General features: G+C 43.5%; 1 protein-coding gene across 1 annotated transcript; it reads right to left on the minus strand.

Moving 5' to 3' along the window:
• Positions 1-4,811: 4,811 nt before the first annotated feature.
• Positions 4,812-27,905, minus strand: UBASH3A (ubiquitin associated and SH3 domain containing A). The gene is made up of 14 exons (XM_027785960.2): positions 27,738-27,905; positions 24,252-24,305; positions 22,454-22,640; positions 20,001-20,199; positions 19,194-19,363; positions 18,118-18,326; positions 17,184-17,310; positions 15,138-15,246; positions 13,602-13,724; positions 12,711-12,803; positions 11,497-11,641; positions 7,548-7,654; positions 6,923-7,029; positions 4,812-6,017 (listed from the first exon to the last, which is right to left on the minus strand). Exons 1-14 carry the CDS (start codon positions 27,848-27,850, stop codon positions 5,880-5,882), a joined length of 1,881 nt encoding a protein of 626 aa, XP_027641761.1. The 5' UTR covers positions 27,851-27,905; the 3' UTR covers positions 4,812-5,879.
• Positions 27,906-27,969: the final 64 nt, after the last annotated feature.

Genomic DNA, 27,969 nt, shown 5'->3' on the forward strand with positions numbered 1-27,969 from the left:
CCACAATTTACTCTTAAGAGGCTTTTAAGTAGCACAGTTACTGTCATGTACTGGAGCAGTTTCTGAACCATCCTCAAGTACAGTGATTTTAAACTAAACATCATAGCGTTTAGTAAATTAGCAACTTTCTGACCCAAGTTCTGTGGGACCACAAAACCCTATTTCTTGAGTACATCTAGCTTGGTATTTTTTATAAAAATTGATGCTTGGGCAAGATTTTTTTGAATACATTTGTTTTAGATAATACGTTACATTGCACATGGCATTTTTCCAATCTATGTATTATTTATTCAGCTTTCTAGCCCACAGTTGGCAAGAGAAACCTGGCAGAACACCTGGGAAATGATATCTTAGGATCAGACAAATTTAGGGACAATTGAGCTTTAAAAGACAGAAATAAGGCCATTATATTTTAAATGTGTTCTGTCAAAATTGGATTAATCCATTTTCATAAACAGATTTGCAATAGAAATTCCTGTTGTGAATTAGAAAGCATACATGTATTAGTAGCATCTCTCTCTGCTCCTCATTCCTAGGCCCAAGCAGCATCAGAATACTGAAATGCTACAAGTTTAGGTCCTGGTTTTCAAAACACTTAATTACGCAAGTGGTTCCATTAAGGAGGCACTTTCAGGTGGATTGTGTTGAATGCTTTTAACAATATGGGTTTGGTTTTGTTCTTTGCATCTGTAGAGGTAGGTGACACTGCCTCCTGGGTATCCTCACTGAGAACCCAGGAAGCTCAGGGAGATCCTATTTGGAAGCTTTGCACAGTTTTTCTCCAAGTTTTTCTTCTAACTGGGTGTTAGAATCAAGACACCTGAAGTGTTCTCCAGACACTGTGATCTCCACAAAAAAATGGACCGCAAACCCCAATGATTCACTAAATCCTTCATGTTCCCCATAGTACAATCTTTCATTTGTTCAAAGCTTTTGTGCTTTTCTAAAGTTCGAAGAGTAATGAACATTTTAATTTTTAATCACCCTTTAAAGAAAGCACTAAAAGGTCAAGACCAGACTCACACATTCTTCTAAACTCACAATAAACAGCTGCATACAGTCTTTTTAAAAATTTCCTTTTGTTTCAGAGCACTGCAATAACAAACCTCTCAGGAGACAGACAAAAATCTACTCGACTGCTTTAATCTCTGCCTGATGATTTAAAATTGTGTAAAGTGAATAGAAATAACTATGCTTCTGAGTCAGCAGAATTGCACATTCGCCTTGCACCAGCATCAATGCTGACACAAGGAAAAAGATTTAGAAAAATAAGGAACAAAACAGCCATAGGATTTTTTTTAATCTTGCTTTTCAGAAGAATGGGATCCAAGTCTCTATCCAAGCAGTTCTGCCTAAAAGTAGTCACAAATGGAGATTTCAATGTTACTGTCCTTCCAAAGCTTATGGAAGGAGCATTCTTGTTCAAAAAAATGCTGCTCCTCCTCCCCATCCCTCAATCACACCGAATCTTATTTAGTCATGTAAATCTGAAGTTGTATTTTCCCACAAGGTGTCACCATATATTAACTTCACTGTAGGTCTTTACCAAAAGAATTTATATTTTCAGTTTTTAAGATATAAAAAACCCATTCAGATTCTCTAGGTAGTACTAGAAACATTTATTAAAGTACATAATTTTATAATGAAATAGATACCATTAAAGAAAATTGCAATGGAGTAAAGCAACAGCTATTTTTTGAAGTCACATAAAAAATCAAGAAAATAATTTCCTATTTCTTTTGCTTACTAGAAAAACAACTTTGAAGCTTCCAAGGAAATTTTCTTCATTTCACCCATGTTCAGTGATCAGTTTCGTATTATGAACGCACCACATCAGTAATTCTCTCTCTTTCCTAAGCGTTGGATTTTGCAAGTAATAACCCTTGTATGTTAAAGGTACAATTTCAGCTCTGATCTTCTAAAGTGTTCTTTAGAGGTGAATCTGTGCTCGCATGGGGTCCCAGGAAAGCCAAATGCAGGGTCCTTGTGAATAAAAGAGCTTGCCCTTGCCCTTTCAATATTAAGGCTGAGGTACAGTTTGAATGACTTTATATTTCTGTTACCTGTTGTTTCTGTTCAATTGATTTGGACAGTAGAAGCAGAGAAGTCTTTATAAGTTACAGACAGTATTTTGCGACTAAGCATTTGTCCTCACCTGCTTAGCACTGTGGTGTCTGGATTAGAAACCATCATAAGACAAACATCTAAATCCCCCAAACGCTCTTTCCCACATGCTCTGAAGTTTAATTAATTGCATTCACTGCAGTAAAATTCATTGGAACACATCTTTATTGGGGTGGGGGAAAGCGTAGTGTGATTTTGGTCCAAGCATCTTAGCAATCTGCCTGTTAAGTATATTTATTTTGCAAATAGTGTTGTTCATGCTCTTTGGACATTTGATTAGATGCCAAGATAGGGTGAATTGGTTGCATCCTTCCTCCATGCCTTGGTCCTTTCCTGTAAGAAAGACCCTACCAGACAGAGAGGCACTTTGCCCAGCTGTGTCCTTCTCTTCTCTTGGCACTGCCTCTAGAGCAGCCTGCATGCACTAGTTTGAGATAGGAACTTGATGCATAATAACAGGATTGCAGTGCCATAAACTGGATTTTAGTAACCTGATTTCTGCATAGCAAAAGGATTGAAAAGCAATGAGAAGTATTTCGTTGCTGTGTTGTACACAGTGGCAGCAGCATAGGAAAGCTGTTCAAAGAAAGGAGATGATGCTGTTCTTGCAGGTTACTTTTCACAACAGACCCATCCTGACAAGAATTCTGATGTCATTGGGTGAAAGAAGAGATATCATTTGGTATTTTTATTTTGGTGTTTTAAAATAAGGCCCAGATTCTTAACCCAAACTGGTATTTGTGGCACAATCTAGGATTAATTTATAAAAGAATTACAGAAAAAAATTGCCTACAATTTTTTTTCTATATTTCTAATATTCCACATTATATGTAAAAAGGTAGAGGAAAGTTTCTCATTAAAGCACTTGAAAATTTACGTCACTAATTCTTTAAAAATGACAAATCTTTTAAGTGGCTTTGAAGACTCCTGTTCCTGAAGGGAGTTTCCTTTTTCTCTTCCTTGTCAGTGCCAACTCCATACCGCACAGGCAGGTACGTTGTGTAACAAGGAGAGCACAGGTCTCACCTGCCTCTGGCTCCATCCCCAGGCAGGCAGTGTGCCACCATGCCCTGCTCTCATGGAGTATCATTTGAGCAGCAGGCATTTTCCCTTCCCGTGTAAACCTGGAGCATCATTGTCACTCCCACCCATCCTTATTTTCATCTGGGGTTTTGTTTCACTTGAACCAGCCTCTGTGCCTGGGCCACCAAGGTCGAGACCTCCCCTTATGCATTGCACACACACGTGCCCCACTGGAGAAGAAAGGCAATCTCAACGACTTGCCTGCGTTTCTTCTTACATAGAAAGGAGGGATCAGACCCAATGCTGGAGGAACATAAAAAGCCGAAAGCAGGTAGGCTGAAGCCTGGGACACAGCCTGCAAAAGCTGTCTCAGAAGGTGGCTTTTCAGAGGTGAGGGACAATGGTAGCATGGACCATATCAAGTACAGCGGCTACCAGATGTTAAAACAGAGCCAGGTCTCTATCCAGAGGCTTTATCCCTAGCAAAAGCTCAACCCAGAAAGACACACCAACACTTACACAATCCTGGTGCCACACAACCCCAGGCCCTGGTCAGAGCTGGGACCATCTCTCACATGCAGGTTTCAGTCTGGAGTGACAGCTTCTCAGATGACACCTGTCCTGTGGCTTGAAATTGCTTGATGAAATCAGAGCAAATCACACCAAAAGCATCAGCTTTCACAGAGAGGAAAGCCCCATGGGTGCACTGTGAGGTGGGAGCTGACTTCTCTGAGGGCATTGAGCTTGAACCTCCTGGGAGTGACTGGAGGTGTCAGGTGCCAGGGCCAGGTCCTTGCCCCATGCCACCCTCATTGCTCCACTGTCCCCATTTGCCCCTCCCTTCCCACTTGGACAGGTTCCTTGGTGAGGAAGCAGTGCCCAAAGGGGCTGCTTTTCACTCACAGAAGGTTGGGCTTGCCCCTGCATCTGGGGCTGAGCCCAGCCTAAGGGAGCAGGCGGTGTGATGGGAGACCCTTGCTGGCGGCTGTTAGCTTGGCTGATTGCAAGGCAGAGATCTTGCTCCCTCCCTCATCACCTTGCTCTTCCCCTGCATGCTCATTTTCTTGTATCATAAGGCCTTTTCTCAGCTAGACCTCTGACTCGCAGCCCTCCCTGAAGACCACAGAGGAGACTTGCCCACTGCCTTTGGGGCTCAGTGCAAAATTGTCCCTCACCACACCTGCCCCTCTCAGCTGACACGTGTGTGCTGGGGCAAGCTGTGGAGAAGTAACCAAGCCACAGCCTTCTCAGTGCTGTAGCAGCATCCTTCTCCCCCAGAGCAAGAAGAGGCTGTGATGACACCTGGGGGTTTTGTCTTTTTTCCAGTGCTGCATCTGTAGCCACCCATCTCATGCGCTCAACCTGCAACCAGCAATGCAGTCCTACACCCTTCCTTGCATCTCTTGCTAGCTAAAGTGCTGCTGTCTTGGCCCTGGGGCATTTGATTTTCACTTTAAAATTACAGCTCTTGTCAGAAAAGCAAGAGTTCACCAGAGCTGGGAAGTCAAAATGAATCATTTTGGGTGCAAGACTGAGATACAAAGTTTCCACATGCACAGATAAGGGTGCTTGTCAGACACCTCTCAGCCCCAAAGCCTGAATGTCGGCTGGGCTGTACTGCATGCATGCAGAGATGTGTCAAGAAAGCGCAGAGAGATGAAAAGTGAAAATGAAAACGTTTTTAGTCACGCTAAGAAAGAAAGAAACCTCCATTTTTTCTTTTCACTGAAAGAAACACTTGTCTTTTCCAGGAGGTGGTTATCTGAGAGAATAACTAGAAAGGAAAATTAGAAAGGAAAACAGACTGGGAAGGCATGTTCGTATTTATGCATGAAATGTCAGGGCTACATTCCCTTAATCAAACAAATCACCAAGGGAAGAGCTACAGAGACCTTTTGGGTGACCCACCTAATAGATATGTCACCATTTGTAGAATTCAGCACAGAGCTGCACAAAGCAAAGCTGATGTCCTGTGAGTGCCATCTCAGGAAGTGTTCAGCAGTTAGAGTTGCTTACATCATGGTTTTGTCACCAGTACAGTAACACAGGACATCTTTCTTTGCCCCAGTAACAGTAAAGCAATCAGTTCAGTTTTCTTCAAAAAGGAACCATTTAGTCCCCTTTGCAATACAGGTCACTCGAGAATCACTGAATGGGGAGCTGTCGTGATAGAAAAAGGATTCCCTTTGCAGAAGAGGTAAATAAATAGTTAATGTGGTATTTGATCTCACGGAACTGACAGAGTGAACAGGAAACCCAGTGGCTTTAGGTGGAGCTGGTCTCCTCTTTGGGTAGGAGATGACCTTTTTTCAGTCCCAGTTTCACTGCTCGTCTGAAAATATTCAAGTGCATGAAAAAAACCAATTCTTACTGGATACATTTTGGTCTTTGAAAATGCCACAGTGTCTACTTTAGTGCCTTTAGAAGTGGCATTTGTAATCAGGTAGTTCTGTATTTATCAAACATTGTTACTCTCAGGAAAGGGTAGAAGGTTCTTCACCACCAGAAGAGTTATTTCTTACTCGCATGCCCGTTCCTAGATTACTTCTTCTCAGCCACTGAAATAAAAACAAAATTCAGGTACCAAACTCAGAAGAGGTTTTCTGTGCTTTGACAACTCAGAGGTTTTGATTTACATCCTCTGTAAATCTTCTGAATGAATCACTGGACTGTGCTGAACCATAACCTGTCTTGGGCTCATTTTTGACAACGGCAAAGGCAGAGCCGGCCTTCTAATCTTCCACGATACCATTTCTCCAGTTAAATGCTGCATTTGCTCCATGAGTTAACGTCTTCACTGGTGGGTTGACCATCTGCCATTTGTTCTCCTCTTTCAGCTCTTCGCAGAAACACATGCCCAGTGAAGGGATCTAGGAAAGAAGTTACCAGTAGTATTATTAGCAGGGTCATTGCTTTGACACGGAAGAGAGGGCTTTGCTACAGAAGAGAGCACACCCTGAGACTGTTCTGGAAAGAGAGACTGGAACATTTTACCACTTCTGAAATGAACTAAAAACAGACTGGAGGCCTGTGGGGTGAAAGCTGAACTTGTGTCACCACCCCACATTCATACTTGGATTTGATGATCAAAATACGTTCGCTCCTTCTTACGCATTGACAGTGGTAGTAAAAATATATCTAAAGGCTGAATTTTCTGGTCAGTCATACCAGATCAGATGGTAAGGAAAACGGGGGTGAAGAATTCTGCCACTGGTGATAATACACCAACAAAGTAAGCCAAAACCCCCATGGTGACCTAATCTCAAACACAAGCCCCACTTGTGAAGCTGGCAAGAAAACCCTTCTCCACTTCATTCTGTGGCTGAGCACCGAAGTTGTGAATTTACAGTGACTCAAAACCCACACCGCTTGTTAAGGAGCGACTCACTGGATGTAGCTGCAGGTTACACTCACACCACCATGGGGAGGGGAGGAAAGGCTCTTAGCCATGTTTCTAAAGGAAGGAGGCTAGCCTCAGGTAGAGAGGTCTGTCTTGTCTGTAGGTGTCACCTGGCATTGACTTTCCAGGGGAGCTGGACAGAAACCTTCTCCAAAGGCTTAGCTGCTAGTCACATACTGTTCGACAGGAGAAAATCCTTCTCTTGACCTCCAGTGCTTTGCTAAAACTACATGAGACCATGCCATTTGTAATGAGAAAGCTAATGTCATTGGTATTGGCACGCAGTTACATGCATATCTTGCTGTGTAAGCAGGCTCCTCACTAAAAGTATAATAAAACAAAAAGAAAGCTTCCTGCTGATAAAAAACCCCTTACCTTTCGTACCACCTGGGCAAAGTCACTGCTGTCTCTGGTGGGAAGCCCTATCAGAGGTCGGATGAAAGATACTAAGGAAGAACCATGGCCCACAATGAGGATGATACCTGACACACCAGAAAAAGCAAAGAAAATTAGTAAGGGAGCTGCAGCAATGTCAGGTTACCCATCAGCAGATGGGTATAAGGCTCTTTTGGTGCTGTTCATTTTTGCAGACCTCTTTGATAATGTGGAAGTGTGTATTGTGCTGGTCAGAAAAAATCTGGTGTGTTGTACGTGTGCCAGCTAGTGAGAGAAAGCATTTGCTAGGAAAAGAGAAAAAAAAGCTTCCCAGAAAAGTAAATTGTCTTATGCTGAGCTACATCCCAATGTACAAAGACCAAGCAAAGAGTGTACTCTTGCATTTTAGTACTCTACTGTCTCCTATTTAATTTTGCTTTTTCATTTCTATCCCATAAATTGCATGTATTTTAATTTAGCATAGCCCAGGACAAGGACTAAGAGTCTAACTTAAGCTCTGTGCAGTACCAACAACTTCCGTTAAATGTGTTTCTGTTGGCAAATCTCTGCCAGTTGCTGTTACTGAAAGTGTCTGACAGGACACACAAAGATCTGAAACTTCTACCTTTGCTGGTGCAGGCAGCGATGATCTGTTTTATAACCGCAGAGCTTCTGCTTACAAATTCTTCGTAACTTTCCGACGGCACCAGAGAAGAGAGTGGGAAGTTACCCCTGGCAATAAAATCACAAATATATGTTAATCTAGATAAAAACTGAGACACTTGGCACCACTGAATGACTACACCAGAGAAAAGGCACTTCATTAAAGGGATATAGCTTTATTTACTGGCTTGGCTGACATACTGCTACCTCAGCTTGCATGGAGCATTAGCTTCCCCCACAGTCATTGCCATTAAATCTTATGGCTAAATCTCATAGCTCATAAAGCACCAGATGCAGGGAAAACCATGCTTTAATAAAACTTGTAGTTTACAGTGGAGATTATTTAAAGTAGGATTCATGCCTAAGAAAAGCTTAAGCTTTAAGCAATTCTGTCAGCAGGGACCGCTGCCCAGCTATGGATTGCAGATTTGCAGAGCTGCCCAGCTCTGCAGTTCTCACCAAGTTCAAACCAATGTGAGACACTGATGATTTGAATGCTCTCAAGATCTGGCATCTCATTGATAGGGTCTTTAACAAAGCAAATCAAAATCTACAACAGACGAGGCAATCGCAATACACCAATCCTAAGTATCTGAGCACTTCCACAGAGTCCAGGCATTCTTCTGCTTTTATATACTAGGGCTCTTCAGGAGCTGAATAAGTATTTTCCTGAAGCAGTAAGAGCCAGACCTTCAAACTGCTGCAAAGCCGGGCAGCCCCACAAGACCAGTACGGCCTGGGTTGAGGGACGCCATGCACCCTGCTCAAACCCATCCCAAGGCTCTGCAGCAGCTTCCAGGACACCAGCTCAGTCCAGCCGTGGGAAGGGGACTGGGGGCTGCCCCAGCCCAGTAGCAGTGGGGAAGAACCTGCAGAGCCCTCATGTGCGGGGGCTCGTGGTGCCAAGCGTGGGCAGCTGGGAACACCAAATTTCTGATGGTGGGAGACCCTAACAACTTTCCTAGAGCTGTGGGACAGGCAAAACAGGCAGCAGGGACCATAGTAATTTGCTGCCTCTCAGCAGGCTCCTGTCTTTGATACCAACCCTCTTAGCTGATGCTTGAATCAGGCCTTCTTGGCAACAGATTAAAACCTCCCCAAACTCACTTTCTATTTTTTATGTGATCCTCTTAATCTCTGGGGATGGGAAGCGTTTACTGCTATAGCTGGCAAATAGTTAGCCATGTGTTGTGATACAATACACGGTCTTAATTTATTTTCTTCAAGTAACTGCCCCCCCCTTGCCCTGATTTGATTGTCTCATTGTTCAGTGAATAGGCAGGATGAGATTAGATTAATAAATTGTAGTAAGGTATGGTATCACAGTGTACTTTCACAGGTGAGTCTTCAGTGCATTATGTCAGCACAAAGGGCAGAAGTAGAAAACAGGTGGTAAAACCGTGTGAAAGGCTCACGGTGGATCGTTAATCATAGCTCAAATTAGTCCTGGCTAGGTTGGACAAGTCTAGACTGGGGTATTCAAAACTAGTCTGCTTTTTGGCAGAGCTGCAAATTTTTTTTAATGCACTGTCCTGTTGGTACCTCAGTCCCTTCAGTATTGACCCTTTTACTAACCAGCCATCCTGCAGCAGAACTAAGCATCCCCAGCACTGGCCCAGGTGGTTTCCAGGCTAAGTAGCAACAGGAGTGCTCAGCCCAGGCCAAGGTCTTGGTGGGAGTGCTGTGTCCAGGTGTGAGTGCTACAGGGCAAGTGAGCTGAGGACCAACAAGTGAAAAATCCAGAAAGGAGCCGCGAGCAGGGGTCCAGAAAGCACAGCCAGCGAGGGAGGATGGGAGGAGTTCAGCTCAGGGGAGACTGAAGAAGGACACGATAGCAGTCTGAAAAAAGTTGTTGTGAAGAAGGGTCTGTCCTCCATGCAGAGGATGAAGAGGAAAGAAATAAGTGGCTTACACATGGCTGCCAGTTTTTAGCAGCAGGAATGGGAAAGGCAGAGTGTATCCTGCTTTGGGACAGGGAGCACATACCAACTCTGCTTCTGTGAAAGCGTGAGAGGAGGGAGAGGCAGAGTTAATCTCACCCAGATGTAGCTGCCTACCACTCAAGTGTCTGGCTAGGTCAATGGAGACAAGTAAACCCCTTCAGAAGGCAATTCATGCTATCTTAAATGTCAGACGTAGTCTATCTAAGATGGGAAAATCAGTCTTGGGAGCCCCTTCTTTCCACCAATGACAAGGCTGCCAGCAAAGAATCACAGCCTAGGCACCCAGCTCTTAGATGTCTGCAAGTGGTTGCAGCTAACCTCAAGGTGATTTCATCTCAGCACACAATGCATGGGCAGCAAATGTTTCAGCACCACTCACATTACCTCTTAGTGGCACTGGCAACAGGAGAATTTGGGTCAGGTCCACTGATGGCAGGCAATGATCAGGGACTTAACCTAGTTGAAGGTTGTCATTTGCAGTGGGTCAGTATGGTAAAAATCAGTCCCTGGGACCAAAGGATTTTGAACCCTGCATGCAACAGGAAGAAACTGGCATCATATGTGCAAGTTTATAGCTCATCCACCCTATTTTTGCCTGGACCTGATTGACCTGTGAGGGGTCTAAATCCAGTAGTTACCATTGCTTCAGAGCTTCCTCTTTGTACTTCCCACTGCTCTGCATTTGCACACTTTTTTTTTTTTTTTTTAGGCAAGTGATTTTGTACCAAAACACCTAGGAAAAACAGTTTGTTGGTGGGAAAACACAGCAGAAAGCACTATGATCCAAGAAAATGAAGGATTTCATTCCTTCATACAATTTCAAATGAAGACACTTGCTTGGCTGTAAGAAATGCATTGAGATGTGAACAGTTTCCTTTCCCCCTTTCTTGTATATATGGGAAACCCCAGAGATAAGCACTTTTATTAGCTGAGTAATATCCTGGATCTGGCTGTGCACTGTGAACACAGAGCAGCCTGGCTTGTGAGCAAGACGAGGAGCTAGATTGAATGGGAGGCTGATTTCCTGCCCTGCTGTGGTTTGCAAGTGCTCAGAAAGGGCATCACACACCCCACACACCCCTCCCCAAGTTATGAGGGCCCCAAAAAGTCCTTGCTGAGCATAGTGTTAAACTTTAAGCAGTTCAAAACAAACCCCCTCCCGCATCCCTGACCAAATTTATCATGAACATCAATGATAGTAAAAGGCTGTCACCCTGCCTGCCTCCAAAACCAGAAGGGCAGCTGGTGCGTGTCAGGCTCACCTCTCTCTTCCCAGACCCTGCGTGGCTCTGTCCTGGGGTGCACGGGGGTGGCCCCTCACTTTCCCTTCCTCTTGTAGCTGTTGTTTCAGCGACACAAACCCATGACATTTCAGTGTGGAGCTGTGCTCCTTGCCATCTCCCAGCCTGTGCTCACCCCCTGACGCCAGGCAGACCTCTTGCTGCTGCCCTGCAGACCCTCAACAAAGGGCTCACTGACTTCTCTGAAGCCACAACTTTTCATCACTGAAAACCAGCACGTCATTTACCGGACAGGTTATTCTTCCCATTTCTAAACTGTGCTTCACATGAGCCAAAAGTAAAAAACAAATGGCTGTAACACAACTATGCTCATGCATGACAAATTGTGGGCCGGAGCCAGCAGATGAAGACAGCACCAAAGCATGGCTGGTCCTGCGCACAAGTATCAGATGTTTGTGCACGTGCAGGTGCACCCATGTGCTATATAGGCACATACTGCCAAGTGTGCACATGTGTCTCTGTGTCAGAGCAGCAAAGTTGACTCCTGTCACAAGACAGCTGACAACATAACATATTTTCAGAACAGATCATGCAGGCTTGACTTTGATCAGAATCACCCCATTTTTGCAATGTTTGTAATGGTTTATGACATTTAAAAAGGTGAGGAGATACTTTGGGGAAAAAAAAAACCCACCAAAACTTCAACAGCTAGATATGGAGCAATTACCTGTAATTTGTATCTATTCTGTAAGATGCCTCTGCCAGTTCTGTCACAGTCATGAAGTTAGGAATTACTTTGCTTGTTTCCCACTTAGTCCATTCAAACAGTCCTGGTTCCACCCTGATTTTGATTTTTTGATCTAATTTAAGCCCTGCAAGAACAAGGAATATTTCTTAAGGAGAGAAAAGTACATTCAAAGTGTTACATTCAGGCTATACATTTTGCCTTGTTTGCTGTAATGCTTTCATTAATGAAAATAAATAACTTATTGTCAAGCAAAAGAGGATCATGTTGATTAAATGAAGCCACGATTATATTCTTGTCTGATTAATACTAAGGCACTACAAATTATTACATCACTTTTATTATTATCACCATCATTATTATTATTTCTGGAGCTCTCTTGTGATGATCTGCAAGGGACAGAAGAAAAGACCTCAGTAATGTTGCAGTCTGAGTAAACTTTAGACAGGAAAAGTTTTTACCATTTTTATATAACATTTTTCTCAGTGGTCCTCGGTGGGGCAATAAATTGCCCTACAGAGTTAGAAATGGAATTATCTTGTCAAGAGATACATTATTTTGTTGATAATTCTCAAGAGAGATTACTGAGTGTCACTAGTTCCCAGAAGAAATGCACTCCCATCGTAATTCTGAGGTAAACATGGTAATGAACTGTGAGCCTATGACAGACCTGTCCGAGCAGACAGGAGAGGGGAAAAAAAAAAAGAAAGGGAGAGGGAGAAAAAGGAAAGATTTTCTGCAATATGAAGGAATTACAATAGTTTGGCTTGCAAAGGCAAATGCTTTCCGGAGAAAGTTGTCTTCCCTGATTCACATACCTATCCTTTGGAGCACTGGAAACATCTGCTTTTTGGCTCAGAATGTTTTCTGGTAAAGGTGGCAGTGGTGATGAGCAGCTACTAATCTTGAATTCAACTGGATGTGAAACATCTCTGTTTCATACAACATCAGATTCCATTTTAACTAGTGCCTACTAGAGTTAGTGGGATCGCACTCTGCAGACCATACATGCGGCAGTAGGTTTATTACTGCCTGTATTACCAACTAGACAAAACCATCTTGTCTTCCCTGCTTAAATATAGCAACAAATAACCACAAAGTCGTACATTTTAATTGCTCATCTCAGAGACTTCACAGAAGTTTCACAAAGATGTTTTCACTGTGGCAAAAGCACCTGGTCGGTTTTGCTGCCTTACCCTGCAGTACGTGTTGAGCTGTCTGTATGCAGCGGAGAGAGGGTGATGAGTACACGTAGCTGACTGTCACCTCCTGGTCCAGCAGAGCTTCCCCTGGATGGGAACAGCAAAATGAGTTACTCTTTTATCAATCATGACAGGTGAGAAACTAGTACGAAATACTTTCTGCAAAAAACAGCTTGGAGCTTTTCAGTTTCATTGACATGGGATACATTGACAGTTCCTTTCTATTCGTTTTTTCGCACTGTTGGCTGACTGAGTTCACTAAAAAGCTCACTCTGGTGGCAATAGGAAGTTTAAAATGAGTGTTGGAGAGATAATTATAGAAGATTCACTCCAAATCTGCAAACAGCAATTAGGCGTTTGGCCGTCTCCACCTACCTGAATCATCAGACACAAGCATTCGCACCAGCCTTGCACTGTCACAGTCAGGCACGCTTGCTCAGGGAGCAGAAACGACGTCGTTTGGTGAATGAAATGAGTCAGACTAACCCATACAGCTCAGCTGCCAGGTACCTGTGATGAGGTGACCACACTGCTGACCATGAAGCTGTTTCCTCTGGCCAGCCCCTTCGCTCCTCACTGCCCATTCAGCAACAACTGCATACGACACTAATCTGCAGACAAGCAGCAGGGCATGGGTAGTGTTGCAGCTTATTTTTTTCAACTTTCTTTGCCAGGAACTGGCAGAATGGGTCCCAAAGATGAGCAACCAGCCATGCTCTCCGTTTTTCTGTTTAAGAAGATCTTGCAGTGGTTGCCCATAGAGGTGTTACCACAATGAGTGCTGCTAAAAAGTTTTTCTACTGCAAAACCAGTATGAGCTTTTGCAGATGATGAAAGCTTGCTTCCCAAACCCTTAAATTTGCAGTAGTATATTATCCAGCTTACCTGTAAGCCTTGACTGGAAAATACCACAGCAAGATATAGGAGGATCATTTTCAAACTGCTTCACACTATCTTTCCGCTTCGGCAGGGTGGAAGGGAAGTTCAGATCTGCTCTGTAGTATTTTCCTGAAATGAGGTTGGACATTTTGCCACAGCACAAGGGAAGCAGCAGCTGAACACACAGGTGGCATTTTGTTATAATGACTTCACTTCAACTGAATGGTTGGATGGCCGGTTCTGAAAACTCAGCTCAGAGCAGCATCTTGGCTGGCAAATGGAACAGGTCAAATCTCGTTCTCTGGCCATGAGGGCAAGTGATGAAGCAGGGCACCTGCCCAAGGAGCCAGTCTCTCTTCGCTCCACCTCTAGACACCCACACTGTCTGTCCACTGGGGATGGACAGTGATCTGTGCTCTCCGCAAACCTCACCTGGAAGCCACCTGGGCAAAGGGGCACCGCCATCAGCTGAGACCACGCCAAGGAGACAGCGAATAACTAAGCAGTTCGGGGGATTGCGGGGCACTGCCTGAACTCAGATGCCTACAGGATCACTTCAGTACTGCAGACACAGTCAGTGTCTCTCTCATGAAAAAAATCTGCAGTGACTGCTATTATCTTAAAGAGATCACATTTTAAAGTCACAACACTGGCTTGGGAAATCACCTGTCCTAATAAAACAGCACCTTTTCTGCAAGCTCTGAACGAGCAAACGTGGGGGAGAGAGGGCAGGAAAGTGTGCAAATTCAGCTTTGTGGGGCTCACATGAAACAAAAATCTACTCCTTATGGATATTCTTTTACCATTGCCAAAATAACAAAAAACATTTCCACTGAAGAAAAATGAAAGCAATGAATAGGTTATGCAGCCAGAAGGTACCACCCTCATCATCCAGTGTGAATTTAGCACACTTAATATAGGAGATCTCCAGCGTAACAAAGGAGACTTTCAGCATAAAGCACTCCCTTCTGAACTCCCATCTTCTTGTTGCCCTCCTTCCTCCTGACACATATTTCCCTCTTCTGGGTCTGTTTTCTTCACCTGAAAACATCCTTTTTTTGAGAGAGAGGGCCAACAAATTCAGCTTTTAATTTAGCTCAGTGCTGACATCTCATTTTCTCCATGGATTGCTCTTGCTGCTCTTCCCCAGGTTTGACTGGTGACATACTGTGACTGATGAACAGACCATGATTCTGACTCAAGCACAGAAACGTGGAGGGGTCTGACAACCACCACCACCTTGTGTAACGAGCAGTAGAGATCTTGTGTTTTGTACATCTGTCAGTGAGACACACATCCATCAGTATGACAAGATCTTTGCCTGTTCCACAGCGTTTATCCAACATAAACAAGGAGGACTTTAGACCATTGCGAGCTAGTTATATGCAGGTCTAAGCAGTGCTGCATCTGACTGGCTACGTTACTCACTCTTTTGTGTCAGTGTTTACATTTACACATAGGAAATGGATTTTCTTGTACGCATTACTGGGGTTAATTGGTTTTGGTTCTGATTTGCTAAGATCCTCCCATTATCTTACTTACCATCTGCAGTCAAGCACTGCTGAAGCCAAGATTTGCCAAAGACTTGATCAACTCCTTCCCCGTGGCGCATCACCAGCACGCCTCTTCGCAGAGTGGCATTCTGAGACAGCTGTGTAAAAAGGGGTTTCATTATGATATTAAGTGTAACCTGCATGAGAAGTTTCGATTCCTGGATGCTGCCTGATGGAGGAAGGAACAGTGCCTGGGAGGTTTATAACAAGCACAGAGTGGGAAAAAAAGCTGCTGTAATAGATATCTGTCTTCAGGACAACAGGAAGCCTGACTGGCTTTCAACTGAAGACATAGGAAAGAGATCTCTGACCTTCATGGGCTACAGATTAGATTTTAATTCTGCGTTTACGCTAGTGAAAGGTAATGTTGATAACGGATCTTTTAATTCCAGCGTGGGAAAGAATTATAATTTTAAGGTATATCATATGGTTGATATAAACAGAGGAGGGAAACTAGCTAAAATTTAAATGGTAATGTTCTTTCCTACACCAAGACTAACACCAAGCTTGTTCTTCTTTTCCTAATGAAAACACTACTTCAACATTTTCATAGCTATATGGCTGAGTCAAAAGTGAACCCAAATCAGAGGCCACATTTTTATTCAGACTGCACGGAATTATAAATAAGTTTGAAGTAGTTTGGGCTTAGTATACAATGCACGTTAAATACAGATGAGAAGATAAGGAGGAACAGGTTAAAGACTTTAAAATTTTTTCAGCAGTAACCCATTGCAACATTACTGTGGCAGCCCTGAGGTTAGCGATGTGTATCTGCAGCAGCAGAGAAGGGAATTCTTCAGAAGTGGTATGAGATTTGTATTCATGTATTCTACTAAACGCTATAGCATTTCTGCCATGAAACATGAATCAACTGCCACAAGATCAGAGTTTAAAACTAAGGTTTCGTGGTCTTGCTCTTCTGCTTTGGAGGAATCCAGAGGCTGGGGAAGCTCTAGACTGGAGACCTGCACATCTGCAAAACATTTTCTTCAGGCCACTTAGTGTCTCTGCCACAGAACTGAGCTAGACAAGAGCAATAAAGAGCCAGTGGAAGAATGTGTGACTCTGACAGAAGTTTCTGTCTTACAATCACACACGCAGCATCCTGGGAGGCCCCAGGGTGGAAGTTCCCTCAAGGTGCCCTCATGTTTCTCTGATGTTAATACAAATGAACCTGGGGTTATCTCCCAGCACAGCAAGAAGAGAGGCTGTGGGGCCAGCAAGCCCAAAGGCGTTTCTGCAGCATGTCAGTGTGCCAGAAAGGACTGTCTTGGCATCCCTGACAGTCAAAGCCAATAAGGCAATGCAGGTGCAAATGTGCCATAGGTAGAAAAAACTAAGTCATTTGTCTGGCCAGTCCTAACAGAATACTAGTGGAAAACCTGGTAAAAAAATGATACGTGTTGATTTTGAAACTGGGACAAAAACGTAATCCCATCAGTGCTGCCAACCTTTCAAGTGAGCTGTTCTCTTGCTGCATTTCTATGCAGTTAGTTGCATTAGCTATGTATCTAAAAATACAAAAGAAGATGAACCATTTAAATGTGCTAAGACATGGGACCACGTAAACCACCAAGGTGACATCCACAGAATCCGGGCATAAAGTAACAATGAACAACAAGCCTAATTCTGCTCTAGTTACTCTGCTGTGAACCCATATGAAAGTCAGAGGAAGTTGTGCCTCTGCGTCACTTGTCAGACATGTTACCGTATCTCTGCACAGCTTGCCCAGTAAGGTTTTGCACAGAGAAACCCAAGCAGAGAGCTCATACATTGTGCTGTTATGACAGGAACGAAAAGGGTTTTATGAAAGAAAGCAAGAGTAATGTACATCATATACATTACAAAATATTTATGAGATATTATACCATACAATACGAGCATGTGTGTAAAATATATATGTGCATTACAACATAGCATAAAAATGTGAGGGAGAAAAAGGAAGATACTATTAAATTTACTAAATGCTTTTAGGTAACAATATATCTACACAAGCACATGGCAATGATAAGAAATGGAAAAAAAACCCTGTTACCTGAAGAGAAAGTACATTGCTTACACTCCTTGATGTACTAGGATTATGGACTTCTCCATTCAGCTTCACATTAGGTTCACTTTCAGTTTGGGTGAGGAATCTCGAAGCTGTTGCAAAAACATATTCCCTATAGACAGAGCAGAAGCAATACACACACACAGACAGATGGACACACAAAATAAAAGGGATTTTAAGTCATGATTTTGTCTACAGGCACATGCAAGTCAGGATTCATATTCCATTCAGGGATTTTTTGCACACTTGCAATCCACTTCATCACTTTGCTCTTGAGTTAAAATATGCCCAGTAAAACTAAGTTTGAAATACTATGAACTGATGGCATGTTCAAGCAGGAAATACTAGTTGGTTGCCTCCTGTCTGCCTCTGAAAACTCAGCAAGTGCCCCTACACCTCCCTTCTTAGAAAAATCAGCTCTAATCTACAAGTAGCATCAGCTGTGCTGTCAGCTGCAGAGCAAAGTGCAGGAAGCCAGGCAGATGCCTGCTGATACAGGGTAAATCAACAAGATGAGGGTGGGCTCAAGGTGGTGGAGTAACCTTTGTGTGGTTTCATTTTAAGTTCACTTTGGAAGCTCTTGAAAGAAGAAGCAAGCAGTGAGCCAGGCTGAAGGCTCAGCCTGCCCAGCAGAGCGTGGTCTTTTAAAATTCATTAGGATGTCTAGGTTGTTCAAGAGCAAACAGGGGTCATCCCTTGAGCAGCTGAACTAATGAACTCTGGGTGTCTGTGGGTATGTCCCCTATCTCTTTTCTTTCAGAAGTCTCAGCATTCCACCCAGACACACAGGATCCTCTCCTCTGCCCATGCCTCGGCTCCCGGCTGGCAGCCCACAGCTCACACAAGGAGGAACACTGCCATAGCTCCACAGCAGAAAAAGTGACTGATACAAAGCAACGCCCATGAAACCCCAACTCACCTGTGCTTAACCCACGTGTCCGACTCATTGGCCCTCTCAGTGTAGTTTTCGGGAAGAAAACCCCTGCAGCCAGTCCGATGTGAGGTCCCGATCACCCAGCCTTCACTCACGTCAGACTGCTGCGTCGGGTCAACATAGATAAAGTCCCCGGCATTGATCATGAGTTCATCAATGTTCTGGGGCTTGTACTGGAATAGGGCTCTCAGTGTCTGGGGGGAACACACAGCAAGGTCAGGCTGCTGCCCAGAGTCCACTGTGGACATGACATGACAGTTCAGGGGATGCTTCTTCAACTACTGAACACAGTGACCAGTACTATTTTCCAGTCTGTGATGTGCTCTTTAGTGGCACTTCGGCAGAGAAAAAGGAAGACGCTACCGCATTTGCAGTATGTGTAAAAATAGGCACTTGGTTTTCATAAAAATACTTTTTTCCTGTAACTAGTACAGGCTTACTTGAAAGCAAACATGGCAGAAGTGCTATCAGCTATTTTTGTGCTTACTTGCAGCTCTCCTGCGTGTGACCAAAATCCAATATGAGACTTGTGACAAAGTGATATACTGAACTGGCTAAAAGATGTTGATCATTCCATAATTTAAATTTGGAAATGAGAACTGCGAAAGTGTTTACTGGTTTAAGTAAGAGTCTGTTAATCATCAGCAAGAACTGTGCCCGGCTCACTGATATTTAACCTGGACAGTTTTCATCATGGCTGGGACAATCAAGAAAACTAATTTTACATAATGGAACTTTACTGCAAAGCTGTGATCTGACAACTCTTAGCAAATATTCAAGCATCATTATTTCCTGTCTCTTTTATTTTCTCAAGTCATGGTAAGATTTTTTTCTGCTGAAGTTTGGAATTACACCTTGCTGACATGCAGGTCAAACAGCCATCCATAAAGGTATCTTCTACTGATTGATGAGAACAGTTTTTCAACCGAAAGAGGTGCTTGAAACAACAATGCTTTTTGAAACACTGTACTGTGCATGCACTGATTTTCTTCAGGAAATAAAAGGCAAGATGACTAGCAAAAAGTCATCATGGGTTCAAGAAATAAATCTGATGACAGTACCTGGTAATGCACAAAACGCATGTCCCGTGAGTAGAGAGCAGCTACCCACTGGCAGGTCTCCCCTGGGTTAATGCATTTGGCCAGTTGTTCCAAAGTCTTCTGATGGTGAGGATAAAACTTGTGAGCCAAGGTAAGGTGGAGCTGCTTTTGGCAGGGCTTCACACGGCAATCTAGGAATGAAACAATCATATCACAACATAGAAGAAAAGGTAATTTAAAGCTCTTCTTGCTTTATCCTACATGTTTTGCATGATGCAGGAAAAACTCATAGTAATTAGTACCAGAGTAGATGATAGTTTTGCAGAATGTCATGGTTTTGATCATGCCAGAAAAAAATGAGCAGAGCTTGAACTCCTCTCCCAGTCTGAGATGTATTGAACTTAGTTCTGCCAGATGAAGCTATGCTGGGGCTGTGTCCCTTCAGTCTCTACTGGTGATGCAGTTTTCCTTCGCTGTCACTGGAGTGGGAATTAGGGCATATTTCTCAGGGATGCAGTTGGGCCATAGGATGGTGGGAATGGACGTCTGGGAATAGGGAATATTATATCCTTGCCCATCTTGGATATTCTGATCGATGGCCTATAAAGTTACACAGTCAACCATTTCAGCTTCTAGACAAAAGCACTGTCTCTTTGAAGTCTAAAACATGCTCCCCTAGCCACATTGTTTTCAAACCTGTAGGAGGAAAGGGTGCTTTCTGGCAGTAAAACATCAGCTAAGCTTCCCTGGAGACACAGGAAATGTTTTCAGTAGCATGCCTAAGCATTTGTGCTACAGCCTACCCATCTTCCCTGATGTTGGTCCTACCTGCCAGGGCTGAAGCCTCTGACGAGAATGCCAGAGCAAATTCTTTGAGGATATTTGCATGGCTGTCACCAATGAAGAAGCCAAGGTAGCTGGTGGATGAATGTAGTGAAAGGGAAATAGCTGGTGGAAAGCGCTGTAAAAAGCTGTTACCAACTCGCTTTAAGATGTCATACAATAATTCCACTTTCTGGTCTTCACACTGAAAGAAAACAGAGGAGGAGCAGGCTTTACCCACCGGCTCAACAGCCACTACCATAGCCTGTGTTACACAGCAGCACTAGAAAACAGTGCGGGCATTAGAATTCCTGAGAAAGACCTGTTAACTTGTCTGGGACTCCTGGTATTAAAATCTGTACTGTTGGGCAGTCCGATCTGCACAGTATCCTGGTGCTGTACGAGGAGATGGAGCATTCTACCAGGAGGTGTTATCTACTCTGGGTGGGAAAGAGCCAAAAGATTTTACCATCTGACAGGTGTGCAGTAACCTATCTGAAACGAGGCAGGGATCATGATTTTCCTCTTCTAAGTAAGAATCTGTGTTCTTATTATCCTACAGTCCTTAGCTGAAATTGCTCCTGGTAAAAGTTCAAGATCTCAGATGATGAGCAACATACCCAGCGAAATTCATAAGGCATCTTTGTCATTATGATCCTTAATGCTCTAATCACAGCAAATTAAAGGATTGAACAGAGCCATGCTTCCACAAAAGAGTGACAATTAAGCAATTTAAGAAGTGAAGAGACAAAGATGGAATTTGTGCCATTCAGCCAAAGACAGGAACATTATTGATGCTCCATTTCTGCCCTGCCTTGTTCTCTTCCACAGAGCTATTTGCTCCTTTCAGCCTTTATACTGGGCCAAGTTGCTGAAGGGGAAGAGCAAAAGAGAAGAAAGGAGCTCCTCCTCCTTCTTCTTCTTAGACAGTCTTTCTCTCTCAAGCATTTCTCAAGCCACAGGGAGGATGGATGCACCAAGGGGACACTGGGCAGACTGGGCTGGGCTGGGCTGGAGGTGGGATCCTGCACCAGGGCAAGTGCCGTACAGCAGGCTCCTCCAGGGCTGACAGGTCCAGCAGCTGCAAAAGGTGTGGGGAGTCAGGAAACAGGAGAGGGCCAGGTCAGGAGAAGGAGGTGGGAGCCAGGTCAGTGAGTCTGGCTTTCTGCCGGGGGGGCAGCCAGGTCAAGTCTTGCTGCCAGCCAAGGAACAGCAAAGAGCACCAGAGGGTGCATTTATCATTAGAAATATGGTACCTGAAATGGGGCTGAGATGTGCAATGTGAGGGTTCCCATTCAGTTGTCTCTTCCCGGGGCAGGTCTTTATAACTTGGCACCTTCCAAGAGCATGGCATTCATTACCAATAAATGACTTTCTGTTCTGTATAATTGTGATTAATAGCCACAGGGTACCATTCAATATTTTGCAACAAAACACTCTTATTTTCACTGTTTATACTTAGTGGCATGGTTTAGCATAGAAGTATGATTAACAGAGTAATTTTTGTCCAGCTGCTGTAGCTCACGTCTGTTTCAGTGCATTTCAGCGGCAGCATGTTCATGTGCTGCACCATCAACATGGAAAACTGGATTCCAGGTGGGTCCAGAGTTTTTCCAGATCAGTGGCTCTTTGGTGGTCTTTGCTGGTAGTGGCATCTATGCAGGAGAAGCAGCTCATCTGGGAAGTTCTCTAGAGGGTTACCCAACATTCAGAAGGTCACCTAGGAGGGCAGTAACATCTCTAGAACCAGAACACAGCCCACCAGGAGTCCAGCTCAGGAGCCTAACTTCCATATTAAATTATTGACAATGTGACTCAATGGCATTGCCGGACACCAGTTCGGCTTTCCTTGCTCCTTGAATCCCTGTGCATTCCCCTTCTCTCTTTTTCACAACATCCAAGATTCAATAGAAAATGTAAAGACTGGGACATACCACCATAGTGGTGACCTACTGGCTGGGGCTCTCTGGGGAAGGCAGGGGTTTCCTTGAGATTCCCATAGGGGTGATACCAAGGTTGACCATATCCTATGATAGCTCTGTCACCAGCGCACAGCTGGCTGAAGGCAGCCACTGCTGCCCTGGCCAGGAAGGTTTAACACCCTAGATCAATGCAGAAATGGCCACGATCTCTGAAGCCTGCCAATAGCTGCTTGTGGGGAGCAGTGATTCCTGCTGGATGGATGCTGGACATGTGTCACTCAGCTACCTCGAAGAATCCCACTGTCCCCAGCATCCAATTTTTAGGTATGCAAAGGCCCAAGTTGGGTAGCTAAAGTGGGTGGTGGGAAGAAAGCCTCCAGTGCCTATGCAGGGGCTGAATGCTCAAATATTAAGTATGTGTGGACCTGGGTCGTGTCAGTTTGATCACCAAGGAGAAGTTCTGGTGTAAGACAATGGCAGGTGGCCCAGTTTCACCAGTAATTGATATCTGAGCCTTGCACATCTTTTATTTCTTACCGTGAAGAAATCGCAGAGAGTGACGTGTGGAAAAATCTCATGGGCTCTGTTTTTCCCACACTGGCGCTTGCTCTCCTTCCAAAACTCTTGCAGGTGGTTATGCAAATGGCCAGTGGGACACAAGTAAAGAGCATACTCCTGAGGGATTGGGTCATCCAAAGAGGGATCGTTGCAGTGGGAGTGCAACCTGAAATCAAGAGCATATCACAGAGACTAAGTGTGTGCACCACTTAGTCTTGTGGCTGAAGGCATCCATAGTAGAGACCAAAACAAGGAAATACAAGATTGTTATTTTCTTACAAATGAAAAGCTAAAATAAAAGCTCCTTACAAATTTCCTCTCTAAAGTACTAACTAATGGGGAATGGAGATTTTTTTTCCTGCTTATTTTTTGTGTACTTTACATTTTATTATGTGCCTTCACTTCTTCCAATGTCTGAAAATGAAAGTCAGCAAAAAATATTTTTTTAGGTTTTTTGGAGTTATTTTTCCTTTTTCATGACTGGAAACAGAGGATTGGGGGAAGAAAAAGAATCAATGGGTAGAAAATGTTGAAGAATGACAAAATGAAAACTAACTGAAGATTAAAAAAATACCTAGAATGAGCTAGCCTTTTGATTCAGACCTAATAAAACCAAGTAAGGCAAATCAGGAAATGCACAAGCACAGGTCAGAAACTTGTATCCCATATGATGATATCCTTCACCTTCTTCTTCTTCACGTGCTGTATGTTTGACTTTGCAGCTGTTGGATTGGGAGTTGGATTCTTGGAAAGTGTGGTAGCATCCCTGGCAAAAAAAATTATTTGGGAAGAACATGCCATTCTGAAATGCCTCCTCTGGCTTTTCACAGAACAATAAAAAAGAAAAAATCAATCAATCAAACAAACAAAAAAAACCCCACCCAAAACACCCAAAAAGAGAAGAAAGTGCAAGAAAAGACGGGTTTTAATTTGAAGGTGGATTAAACAAAGAAATCAATTATCAGCACATGAATAACATGAATGCTGTGTGAGAGTCTTGATACAGGGATCAAGACTAAGAAGTAATTTTGATTCTAATTGTACCTCCGTCTGACCATCAGCCTTTCAGCTTATTTTATAATGAGTCTTTCTCAAGGGAAGAAGGTGGACTGTTTGCCTTCAGCCACTGCTGTTCAACCCCATGTTGTTACTGCATGTTTGTAACTGCAGCCATGGGTTACAGATATTTCCACTTCCTTCCTCCTTTCCTCTGGGAAGGAGAGTCCAGGTTCCCCCCTCGGGCCCTGTGCCCATTGCCCGTGGGTGCACACCATGAGGTGTGACTGCTGTGCCAAGGCAGGGAGGACATTTACCCCATGGGTGCCTCCGAGCACCTTCCTGGACATGCCTTGGTATGTGCCCACCATCCTGGCTCAGGGCTTGAGAATCCCTTGCAGAGGCAGTGACCAGATCTTGGTGGCCATGGCCATAAAAATCAGGAGGCTTGAAGCTGAGGAGAAGGGTCTGCCCCAAACAGCAGGTCCCATGAACTGACTAACATCACTGTGGTGAAAGTAGCTGCTTCTGCCCCCAAGACTGCCCTTTCCTCCCCAGCCTTTCTGATTTACCCTGGACCTTCTGCTAATTGCCTCGCTTGCCAGAATAAATAAAAATGCAATTATTTCTTTCTCAGTGTGAACTGAAATGAAAAAAAATTAACTCAGATGCAGGAGTTTTTATGGTAGCTATCTTCAAAACTGAGTGACAGAATCAGCACAGAAACAAGGATTTTTAGGCAGGTTTAATAAAATACTCCTTAGAAATCACAGGTACTTACCATTTTGCAGCATCTTCTATTGTCTTTTGTCCAGTAGCAGCCAAGGCTTTTTGCCTAGAAAAAAAACCACAACATGGATTCCTCAGACTAACAGAAAGAAAACTCCTAGAAAGTAAAGAACAGGCTTGCTGTGGTCATTGAGTCTTATTTTTCAGCAGTGACAGAACCTTTAACAACTAGGTTATTCCTGGCAAATATTAACGTTCTTGAAGCCCTCCAGATATTTTTTTCCACTGCAAGTCTTTAGTTCTTTCTTTCAGGACTGGTAACTTGTTCTCCCCACTGGATGTCTTCTTTTTGTGTTCTGTAGGTGTTTCCTTAACAGCCCAGCTGGCTATATGGATTTCCTTAGGGTTGGGTAAACCATACATCCACCCACGGTAAGAGCAGGGTTTGCTCGGTTCGTGGGGTAATGTTTTGGTTCAAGATGCCAGGCCCAAGCCCATACATGTAAACAAAGCAAAACAAACTTATATTGGAGTTTGAAAATGTGGATTGAGGATCTCCCATAGGCTAGCAGAGAGCCACACCTAAGCCACCAGTTCAGTCCAAGAAGAGAGACAATATCTCATGTTTCTCTGTTAATGCAACTGTCATTCTCTGGGATCGGATTTGATTAACATTTCCTTTTCTCACTAGAGCTGTGAAAATGCCAACTATGTACTTCACATGAATAAGTCTCTGTGGCTAAATGCTAGGTGATGGGTGAAGGACTCCAGTGTTTAAATAGCACCTGCATGCATGAACCCCATTTCCATCCCTGTCATCCACCTACAAACTTCTCAGAAGAGAAATGAAGGGGTAATAGAGACAGTGGACATGGAGGAGAACCTGCTAAATTACTTGGCATTTGTTCACCTCTTTCTTTCTCTCATGAGGCCATCCTTCCTGGACACTGGGTCCTGAGGGCATTGATTCATTTAGTCTTCTCACATTTTTATCCTCCCTCCATCCCTGTGACACCCGAGCATGCACCAGCAGTGCAATGACAGCATTAAGAGGAGGACTCAGGTTCATCCTTGGTGCTTTCTCCTAGCCTTCTGTCTTCTCTCTAATGCAAAACCTACACATGGGCTAGTTAAAAACATTTAAATGTGTACGTGCAACCATGTCTGGCTCTTTAGTAGGGGCTTAACATGGATGAGGGCTAACGTGAGTCTTTCTACTCAAGCTTTATCTTCTACCTTTCTTCTTTGTAAAGTAAATCAACTACCATGGCCAAATCAATGCAAACCCATGAACTAGCTGGTCTAAAACTAGCCTGTGTCCTCTGTGACTGAATACTACACATTTTCTTTCCATGCCTCTGCTGGCTTCCCCTTCTCCATCACATCAAACACGAACAACCTGTGTTTTTGTCATTCTCCCCATGCAGCCCTTCCTGCCATATCCTGTTGAAATGTCAGTGCCTGCCACTGCTCAGCTAATGATGCCAGACTTTGTTAACCACTTGTTACACCTCAAAGTGAGTGTTTTACTGCTTCATGCCATGCTGCCTCTCCCACTTGGAAAGAAGCTCTGGGCAAACAGAGCTTGACTTCAGCTTTTGCTTACCACAGGGCCTGTAAAATCATAAATGTAGTAAGACAAGAGAGACCTGAAACCATGGACTGTCACGCTGCTAAGTACTGTCTTTTGCTCCCTTGTGCTCCTTTCTGTGCCTGTTCCCACCTTTGGTTTCGTCATATGCATTGGCTGTAGGATGCTTCCCAGCAGGGTTTGTAGAGCCCTTAGGGTCAGGAGAGCATTAGGCTGTGACTAGAAATCCTGAGCTTCAAAGATTGAAAGTGAATACTGAAAGATAATGCACAGAATAAATTCTGCATATACCAGTTTCTCTCAGATAAAGACTAGGAATCAACCATTGAAAATCTTTATTAAAAACAGTGTCTTTACAGTGAGAATAAACTGGCTCTTCCCTAAAGCAGAAACTGCTGACACTGTTCAGTTCTGTGAAAGCACTGGGGAGGCCCATTTTATTGATCTGATGCTGGTCTTGATCCTCACATACGTGGTTTTCTTTTGTTGGGGAAATGTTGCTTTGGCATGCTGGTCCTACATTATGAAAGATTTTGTAATATTTCCACCCAGCCTCATTTTTCTTAGGCCAGGACATCTGAAAATAACAACTTTTCAGTGCTTTCATGTACAGTTCAATCCAGAAACTACAGAAACAGCTAAAAGGTTTTATAAAAACACAGTCAAAATTTTGAAGGTCTTAAAGTCAATGAAAGCAAATAGATTAAAACATAAAGTGCTTCTGGACATTTTATCATTTTATGCTGGTTTGCATAGTACTTCTGCCACTGCTTCTTGATTTTGACCTGGGAAGCACAAAGCCATCTCATTAATAGCAGAAAGTGTTTCAAAGTGGATTTGAAGAACATCAAATGCAGGACAAAAAAATTGAAAACTAGACATCACTTTGGGGTGACCTAACTTATAGTATTACTAGAGAAATGATGAGCCAGGTTTTCAGCTGCACAGCTAAAATTCTACGGTGCATAACTGGGAACAAGGAACCCACAGTTTCCTTGTAAGCTGTGCCCATTGTGTCTAAAGTTGATCCTCTAAACACAGCTGTTCCTAAAAAAGTAACACAGCACTTACAAATGAAGCCTTTTCAACTTGCTCAAGTTTTAGTCAAAAGGGAGAGATATTGCTCTACTTTCTAAAATATTTGTAGGGGAGGTTCTTTGACATTTAAATAAAAAAAATATTTTTTGAGTAGTTTGAACTAAGTGTCCATACTTGCCCTTCAGATGTTGGAAAATCCTCCCCAAAGTTTCCCTGTCCAACCAGAGCAATGTTTGGGGGAGGAGTGACCACCACATTTCTTTCTTATTAACTTGGTTAGTTGCCACCAGTTAATCTCTAATCCACTGAGGTTGCCAAGAATAGTGCCTCATTCTTCAATATTACGTTTTCCAGGTAGGACATGCTTTTGGAACAAGATCCTGATTCAAGAAAGGAAGAATAATTGACAGACTTATGTGGTATCCTGTTAAGGAAAGCTTGCTCTCTTAAAACAGTTTCCAGTGGCAAAATCCAGCAGGAGATCTTTTCCAAGCCTGAAAAAATCTTTGGAAAGAAGTTACATCCACATTTAACTCCCTTAGAGTAACAGTGATAGGCAGAAAAAGTGGAAAGAGGCTAAATCCCAGGAACAAACTATGGACGTCAATTTCTTAACACATTGTGAAGCCTCTCAATCTGAAGACACGCGAGGGCATGTGTCTTCAGATATACACAGTATTTATAAAAATGGATACAGGGCAGGTTGTTTTTGCAATGTGAGCAACACACACTGCTCTATAAGAAATTCAAAGCAAGATAGGTCTGATCCCTGCAGGGACATCGCTCCCAGGAAGCAGCATGCTCTCTTTATAAAAAACAGCAAGCTGCTGCTGCCAGGATCTGGTGAGAAATACCTCTTATATCTTGAATACTTCTTACTGTGCAAAGGCAGCTGAACACATTACTCACGCGATATGAGCTGGAAATCCTTTGGCAAGGAGAGACTCGAGGAGCGCAGAGGTGCTTTTGCTCCTGTGCTTGTTGGACACCTTTGCATACAGCTGTGTCTCAGCCACCGCCATCTCCTCTGCTGTTCCCCTGACTGTGTGCTCAGTGCTGACAGAAAGTGGGAGGTGGGAGGAGGGTGCGAGGGAGGGAGGGAGTAAGAAAATGAGAGAGAAAGAGGCAGCTAAAATAAAAA

The sequence above is a fragment of the Falco peregrinus genome, chromosome 4 (assembly GCF_023634155.1).
Source record: "Falco peregrinus isolate bFalPer1 chromosome 4, bFalPer1.pri, whole genome shotgun sequence".
NCBI classification, from domain to species: Eukaryota; Metazoa; Chordata; class Aves; order Falconiformes; family Falconidae; genus Falco; species Falco peregrinus.

Coding starts and splice junctions, on each gene's coding strand:
- UBASH3A (XM_027785960.2), bottom strand. CDS start 27,850: ATGGCGGTGGCTGAGACACAGCTGTATGCAAAGGTGTCCAACAAGCAC. Junction 15,247..17,183: donor GCAATGTACTTTCTCTTCAG/GTAACAGGGTTT, acceptor CTTTTTACACAG/CTGTCTCAGAATGCCACTCT. Junction 11,642..12,710: donor AGCTCAACACGTACTGCAGG/GTAAGGCAGCAA, acceptor TTGTTCTTGCAG/GGCTTAAATTAGATCAAAAA.